Raw genomic sequence first — 8,823 nt, forward strand, 5'->3', positions numbered from 1 at the left:
CTTATTGAGTAATGCACTATAGCATGCAGTCACAACATACCAGGGGCAGTGGAAAAATGTTGGACACAACTAGATGATGTACAGGCTTTGGCAAAGTACAGCACAATTCTCATCTTCAACAGACTCACCTCAATGACTTATAGCAATAGACGTAGTACTTTGCCCATATAGATCAGTCACTCCCATTTTCTTTCAGTCTACAGCAATTGATGCAAACGTACAAATGTTTTCTGAATTTAGCATGTCATTCATAAGGGCTTTACAGGGTAAATGTTGGGAAGGTGTCTCCCCTAGCTAGAATTAGGGGTCACTGCCTCAACACAGAGAGGCTAGTCATTTAGAATTAAGATCTGGAGAAATTTCAAGGCTGTAAACATTAAATTCACTACCTCAGGTCACGATTTTGGGCTACAAAGGGAGTTGAGGTCAAAGATCATATTACAGAATGGCAGAGTAGAAGAACCAAATGGCCCACTCTTTTTTCTGTTCCTAAAAGGCTGTGTGCATGGATGTGAAGATAAGATCAGGCTGAGCTGTGACTCTACTTACAATACCGTTTAGCAAGAGCTACATAATAGTCAATGCTTCTGCAAAGAGGGAAGAAAACAGGCAAACCACCCAGAAACAGCATTTCCTGTTCAAGTTGCTTTATTTGGAGATAAGCCAAAGAACATTTTCTACAAGTACACTTCAATAATCCACCAATATTAGCTTAATCAAACCCATTCAAGTTTATGGTGGTAATCAATTACATAATTGGATGGTGTGAAAACTGGACAGGCTACAAATATAAGTTAAACATGCACTGAGCTTTTCAGAGTCAAGCAGCAAGGGATAGACAGTTCAGGTGTTCAGCTGCTGTCTTTACCCAAAGTGTGCTTGTCAAATAAGTACTCAGCCATTCCACTTTCAGGAGCGCCCATTCTCCGCAGGTTGGTTACATGGTCTCCTAATAGCTTGATAGACTTGACCTGTTCATCCAGGTAGTGGGTCTCCAGGAAGTCACAGAGCTGTGGAGAAATGGAATATTAAATTGAGGCTAATTAATAACCACAAGGGCAGCAAGATTTATTTTCTATTGCTAGCCAGTTAGGAAACAATAGTTGTTATTTACCTCCAGTCAAACATCCTAACATTCATCACCAAGACTCAAGAATGACTGCCAGATGGGGGCAGCACTGGAAAAGCCATGGCTCAGAATTCTACTCCAGCATGAGTCACAATCAGAAAAGGAGACATAGGAAAGAAATCTACTGTTCTTAACTGTTACTTGCAACTGGACTAGAATAAAACAAGGCCAAATGAGTATCTAAGGTGCAACAATGCAAATTCAAACTGCACATCTGACATAATAAAAAGGGCAAACAGCAATTCACATCTTAGTTACAGCCACCCTCAAGTTAATTGCACAAATCATCCAAAAGTATACTTTGCAATTCTTCCAGGCTTGGAAATAAACAATCTTTTCAACAAGTTACCTGCTGCAAATATCAATGTGCATGTGAGAAGTGTGGAAACTGGATAGTGTTGAGCCTATCTTGGGCTGGCTCTAATTTATAAAAATGCATTGAAAGCCAATTAAGATATTTTGCTGTTTAACGAAAACAAGCCATTACAACAGCAGACTAAATGGTACCAATTACCTACTGAATATATAAGCCAACTTGAAAATTAAAATAATCCAACTGCACCAGTGTTAACTAGGTAACTTATCAAAAATCTCAGACAACATACTTAAAAATAGCAAAATCTAGTCCATGGTTTCACAGCAAAAAGCAGAATTCTAGCATAGCGAATAGAACAGATGAACTGCAGTTTGATAACAAGCTATGATTTTTGTTCAAGACCCCTGTTACATTGAGGTAATTTATTACAGTATTAATGAACAGCTTTGCATCAGCAGGATAACAGGGACCAAAGGTCTGGTGCAAATTCCTAGGGGATAAAGTGCCATCACTAGCCTACACGTTGGTACCAAATAGTTTTGAAAAAAATGCAGCCAATATTTTTTGTACAATACTCATCACCTAGAAGAAAATAAATCACTCCCATCACCAGACCTGCAATCATTCATATTACCCTAGTATTAGGCAATTTAAAATTCTCACCAGACAGCACTAGTTTCAAATGACCAAAATACACAGTTTCAAGTATAACTTTACTGAAGTTCCATCCACATCAGCACTTAAATCCAGCTAAAAAAACTGAACACAGGCATTAAATTCCAAGAACTCATTCACTATTTTTCCATCTGTTTACCAGCAGTCACCACACCTAGTTTTCTGCTCAAGACCCAGTTACAATGCACACTGGCTATGAACTGATAAAAGAGACCGACACCAGCAGATATGATACAAGAAATACATACATGTGGGTCATTCCTGTCTGTAGCCAGTTTATGCAATTCTAAAAGCGACTGGTTTACACTCTTTTCCAGCTCCAAAGAGCACACCATTGCATCCAAGCCACTTCCCCATTCATCACGATCGGGTTTCTGACAAGAGAAAAATATATCAGTTACTTCACATACCAGTATAAAGCACTTATCTTGAGCAATGTTTTGCTCAAGAGACTCTAGAATATCAGTCCATAGAGCAATGACTCCCTGCAGTGAATTCACAACTAAAACTTGGCTACTGGACAACTGCCTAGAGAAGGCCAAACAAAAACATACAAGTAGAGGACAATCAGTTAAATGGCAAAAGAACTTGTTGCATACTTTGCAAAAATAAACAGCATTCCTTGTTACCTTATGCTGAAATATAAGAGGAAGCAGCATTAAATCCCAGATGTCAAAGTGCTGCATCAGGGAAGCTCAAATGAAAGTCCAGGGCATGTGGAGAAGGTTTGCTGGTCTTTTGACCAGATAAAGAGGATCTGGACCACAAGTGGCCATTACATTTTATTAGGAGTGCTGCTGATAAAAGTTGATTTTAGTGGGTACCAAAAAGCAATGGATTTTGTTCTTCTCCCAATGTGAGCCAGAAGAGGTTGAGATTTATCCAGATTTGATGTTAGGTAAGCATTCTGACAGCACAAGAGTGCTTTAGATTGTCTTTTGGGCAGGGGATTGATTTGTCTGACTGGAAATTGTAAATGTCAAGCCACGGCTAAGACAGTATATGAAACAAAGGTGCAGAGTCACCTAATCTACATCTTTGTCTCAGTGAATGTATATAAAATTTGAACATATGTAAATTGTTGTTTTGTCAAAAGTACTTGAGCCCTTTTGACAATGAAAGGGGTGATCCCATACCAGACATTTCCTGTCCATCTGAAATATTTGTTCACTCTTTCAGAACCCCAAACTTCTAATTCGTCTTCCTCTGGTACTTTGATGCAACTACAATCACTGTTGTTTAGGGCTGCAATCTAATTCAAGCTTTTGAACTATAGACAATCCAGATATTTTGTAGAGCACAAGTTATGTATTGTGAAACCAAAAAGCTTTCAATACTCAAAACTTCAGGAAACACTCCTGTGGTTTTTTGTGGTGATGGTGGTGGCAGGAGGAGGGGCAGTTAGAAGAGACGAGACACATGGGGCATAAAGCAAAGGCAAAAATGTGCAAGACAGCAGAGTGATTTTCATGAGGACTGGGAACAATCAATCCATTCTACACAGCCACAGCATTACCCAGGATAAGCTAAAGGAATTTAAAGCAACTGAGATTTCCTTTTAAAGAAAGGGAGGGTTTGAAAATTCTTACTATTCCCAAGAATGCAACTATAGTGCAGACACAGGGATCATTTTGTTTCCAGAGTTTTGGGGCTACCTGGTAATTATTTAATGTACCATGAGCAACACATGTAGAACTTTAGCCTCCAAATGGCATACTAATGCAAAGGAATTTTGCAATCCCAGGAGGTACCATGATAAAGATGTTAAAAATTAAAAATGGTCCAATATGAAAGTGCAAGCTTTGAAGAAAAATGAGGCAGTGGTCTCTGGATGTAGCTCACTCAATCAACAAAAACACCTTCCTTTATTGGTTAATCTTGGTGTACAAATTTTTCTTCAAGCTTTTCCCCCAATTGGGGGAGGATTCCATGGACAACATCCCAACCACATGGCTTTTCATCAGGTGCAAGGTAAATGAAGCATAGCAAAGCCCAAATCCGTTTTCTAAACAGGAGCCAGCAAATGATGTTTAGGATCATTTTCCCTTTCCCAAGATGATTTCTTCAAGGTGCACTGCATCAACTTACCAAGGTTCATTCCTTCAACAGCACCTTCCAAACCCATGACCTCTACCATCAAGAAGGACAACGGCAGCAGATGCATGGGAATACCACCACCTGCAAGTTCCCCTCCAAAGTCACATACCACCGTGACTTGGAACTATAACACCATTTCTTCGCTGTCATTGGATCAAAATCCTGGAACATCCTCCCTAATACCACTGTGGGTGTATAGGTACACTACGAACAGCAGCTCACCACCACAAAGGGCAATTAGGGATGGGCAACAAATGTTGGCCTTGGCCCATGAAAGAATAAAAGGGATGCAGATGTCAGTTGTAATACCTCCTACCACCTTAGCAGAGAGCAGCTAACCTGGCACAGGTGGGAGGAAATTCTCCCTCAATTCTTCAGGTACCAAAAAGAGTTTAAGGGGCCTTATACTGGAACACCCATTTAGCACAAGGCATCTTAGTAAAGTTGAAGCTTCTGCTCATGGCCTTTATCTGGAAGGCTGTTCATGACCTTTGTCAGGAAGATAGCTAAGCAGCTGATTGGCACTCAACTTCCCATTAGCACCCATTAACAAGGTTGCAAAAGAGTTTGATGGTTGGCACTTGTCCTAATCCTCTATTAGAGATCAGCTGACCAGGAATAAATTCATCCTTTTAGAAGATTGAGCACAATTGAAGGCATATTACATTTTATTCTTTACTTGCTATGAGATTTGAAGCAAACACTTGAAACCCAGTCTGATGTGACACTGGCTTCAACATTTATTCCAAATTTTTCTTGAGGGTTTCTGGGCTACTCCATGTTATGTAGTAACCAACAAAAATACTTAATCAGCAACCTGCTAGGGAAGCTTCTTGGTCTGTAGGAGGCTGTCAGCAGCACCAGCTCCTGCAGGAGAGAAATAAACCCCTTTCCCCTTGCAGGTACAGAACACCCCCTTCTATTGGGCTGCCACCACCAGAACCTTCAGCACCATGTCCAAGAACCTGTACATCCTTTCACTCAGATTCAAGCCATCCGATACCTGCTAGGTGTCAGCCTTCACACTCTACATCTTCAGTGGAAGTGGGTGCAAGGAGTCCACATGCAATTTTCATGGATAGTGTAACTAATCAGCACTTGAATATTAAAACCCTGCATGTGTCCAACTTAGCATCTCCAGCAAGCTCAAATTATGAGTAATCAGAAACTAGGTCCAAAGGTATGTGCTAAAACCACACTTTCAAACAGGTCTCATTATAGAACCCATTTTCACCAAGAAAAACCCAGAATTTTTGTTTAGCACAGCTCAGCTACTTAACATAGTAACCAACTGAGCCATCAGTAAACACTTAGTCCAAATTCTTGACTGACCTGAAATTAGTTGCAGTCAATAAGCATACAAAATATTTTAGGATATTACTAGTAAGCATCTAAAACCTTGATATCCTGGAGTAAGATGCGCCCTCCTCGCTGGTTTTGTAGTTTCATGAGTTTCTCAGCATGTTCACGCTCTTCATGAGATTGCTCAAGAAAGAATTTTGCAAAATTCTTCAATGCAATGTCATCTCGATCAAAGTAGAAGGACTGAAAAGAAAATAATAATGTATATTTGAGAACACTTAAAAGTATGTGCTCAAGTGACAAGACAATATGATAGTATTCATAGCACATCCCATAACAAAGATCCCAAAGCACTTCAAAAAAAGTGAAAGCTAGATGGGCACCAAGGATAGGTGGAAGGTGGTATGGTCAAGGAGGCAAGTTTGCAAAAAGAGGCTTTTTAATGACAGAGAGCTTAGAGCACATTGAAGGCTTTGTTGCCAACATACAAAAAGGCACAAAAAAGATGCAGGAAGGCCAAAGCCACATGAGTAGAATGGCCATACTGGAATTTAGGGCTAAAGTATATCAAACAGCATTGGAGACTTGTAAATCAACATTTTGAAAAAGCCGAGTCTTTGTGAGCTCTTCAATCTCCAACTACCTCATCCTGCTTCTATGTAGCACCTTCTTCACGATACATACTCAAAAGGCTAGAAATGGTAACCATGGGACTACTGGATTGCTGTAAAAGATCACCTGGTTCATTAATGTCCTTCAGGAACAGAAATCTACTGTCTTTTTCCAGTTTGGGCATGTGACTTCAGGGAAATGGCCATGCATGCTATTCAGCTGTACTAAAGGAGGCAACTCAGAAAAACCTTAAGTACAATTCATGCTGACTTTACCAGTAATGCCGCCCATCTTGTGATTGGAGAAAGTCTAGACTTATATCCAATGAGCCATTAAAGCACCCCTTGTCCCAATGGTTTAGATGGATCTTGAACAAAAGCGGAGGGCTATCGAGTGTCCTGCCCAGCTCCTTTTCCAATCACCAAAAATAAACTAACTGGCCTTTCATCCCAATGCTTGGAACACAGCTACCTCGACTAGAGCTCCTCACACCCCACTTCCTGTAAGGACTCCATCCCATTCTCTCAGTTCCTTCACCTCCATCGCATCTGTTCTGATGATGCCACTTTCAAAAACAGTTCCTCTGACATGTCTTCCTTCTTTCTTAACCAAGGTTTTCCACCCAAGGTGGTTGACAGAGCCCTCAACCGTGTCCGGCCCATCTCCCGCACATTCTCTCCCTCCCAGAACCATGATCCTCACTTATCACCCCACCAGCCTCCGCATTCAAATGATCATCGTCTGCCATTTCCAGCAACTCCAGCATGATGCCACCACCAAACACATCTTCCCTTTAACCCCCTCCGGGAGCATTCTCTCTGGAACTCCCTGGTCCACTCCTCCATCACCCCCTTTACCTCAACCCCCTCCCACAGCACCTTCCCATGGAACCGCAGAAGGTGCAACACCTGCCCCTTTACTTCCCCTCTCCTCACCGTCCAAGGGCCCAAACACTCCTTTCAAGCGAAGCAGCATTTCACTTGCACCTCCCTCAATTTAGTCTACTGCATTCGTTGCTCCCAATGTGGTTTCCTCTACATTGGAGACCAAACGCAGCCTGGGTGACCGCTTTGCAGTACACCTTCGGTCTGTCCGCAAGCATGACCCAGACCTCCCTGTTGCTTGTCATTTCACCACTCCACCCTGCTCTCATGCCCACATGTCCGTCCTTGGCCTGCTGCATTGTCCTAGTGAAGCTCAACACAAACTGGAGGAACAGCACCTCATCTTCCGACTAGGCACATTACAGCCTTCCAGACTGAATACTGAGTTCAACAATTTTAGATCATGATCTCTCTCCTCCATCCCCACCCCCTTTCCGATCCCCCCCCCCAATAATTTATATAGATTTTTCTTTTCCCACCTATTTCCATTATTTTTAAATGTTTTATCTCTACCTTTTAGCCTATTTCAATCCCTTCCCTTCACCCCACCCCCACTAGAGCTATCTGTACCTTGCTTATCCTGCTTTCTACCCTTAATTAGCACATTCCTTAGATAATATCAGCACCTTCAACACCTCTTTGTCCTTTGTCTATGATATCTTTTGGCTATCTCCACCTATCACTGGCTCTCCATCCAGCTCTACCCTACCACCCCCACCTTAAACCAGCTTATATTTCACCTCCTTTCTATTTTTACTTAGTTTTGTTGAAGAGTCATATCGACTCGAAACGTTAACTGTGCTCGTCTCCGCAGATGCTGCCAGACCTGCTGAGTTTTTCCAGGTATTTTTATTTTTGTCTTGGAACAAACCGACTTTGCAGAATGCAAAACGGCTGGTGCATTCAAAATCATTGCACTTAAGTGATCAATCATGAACACATTTCAGATGCAATAAAACCTTACATAACTACAAGCCAATCAGCTTCTTTACACCGTCATTCTACTACCACCACCACCGCGGAAACAGTTTCAATACATCTTACCCAGAAAGCCCAGGGGAGAAACGACCTTTTTCCTCTCCAGTCCCTTCCCCCACCCAGCATATGTCCTCTTCTCAGATTGATCCCAACTCTCTCCCCCCCCCCACCACCCTTGTCCTTCATGACATACCAAGCCCTTTGTCTCTCTCACCAGTGAAGCAGTAGTAGTAACCACCCCCATTCCCTGACCTGTGGACCATACTCACCATGGAGAGGTAAACATAAGACGCGTACAGCTCCAGGTTGATCTGGCGGCTGATGGCGGCCTCACAGTCAGGATGGTAATTCTGTCGGACCTGGGAGCTCATTGCGATGGTGATAAAGCAGAATATGAGGATGCTATGTGTATGTGGACGGAAAAAGTACTTGGGAATGAAGGTTCCGTTCAATCACTGTTGAAGCAGGAACGCTGTCTCTCCCTTAAACTCTCCTTCAATCTGATCCCACCCACATTCTTAACAGCTTCTTATAGGGGAAAAGCTGATACGCATGCGTAGTTCTGGAAGATAACCCTCAGTGGGAAGGAGCTTCCGGAAATTTAAAAAGAAATTCCCTTCCCCGCCCCACCCCCAACCGCAGGAACGCGCGCCCCAGTCAGCCCTCAACAACAGGGACGTGCGGCCTCGTCCCCAAGCGCTGAATCGTGCTCCGATCCCCATCACCTAATCCTGCGCGAGCTGGGAGATAGCGCGCGGCGCTGTTGTTTGCCTAATTTTAAGTGGCGCCTCGCGCTTAATGCGGTGACCGCGCGCGGGGTCGGTTTAACA

The 8,823-nt window shown here is 42.6% G+C and overlaps 1 protein-coding gene across 1 annotated transcript; it reads right to left on the reverse strand.

Moving 5' to 3' along the window:
• Positions 1 to 630: 630 nt before the first annotated feature.
• On the reverse strand, positions 631 to 8,522 carry fth1a (ferritin, heavy polypeptide 1a). The gene is made up of 4 exons (XM_041198156.1): positions 8,263 to 8,522; positions 5,616 to 5,762; positions 2,369 to 2,494; positions 631 to 1,010 (listed from the first exon to the last, which is right to left on the reverse strand). The coding sequence occupies exons 1-4, from the start codon at positions 8,362 to 8,364 to the stop codon at positions 852 to 854; spliced, it is 534 nt and encodes a 177-aa protein (XP_041054090.1). The 5' UTR covers positions 8,365 to 8,522; the 3' UTR covers positions 631 to 851.
• Positions 8,523 to 8,823: the final 301 nt, after the last annotated feature.

The sequence above is a fragment of the Carcharodon carcharias genome, chromosome 10, assembly GCF_017639515.1.
Source record: "Carcharodon carcharias isolate sCarCar2 chromosome 10, sCarCar2.pri, whole genome shotgun sequence".
Lineage (NCBI taxonomy): Eukaryota > Metazoa > Chordata > Chondrichthyes > Lamniformes > Lamnidae > Carcharodon > Carcharodon carcharias.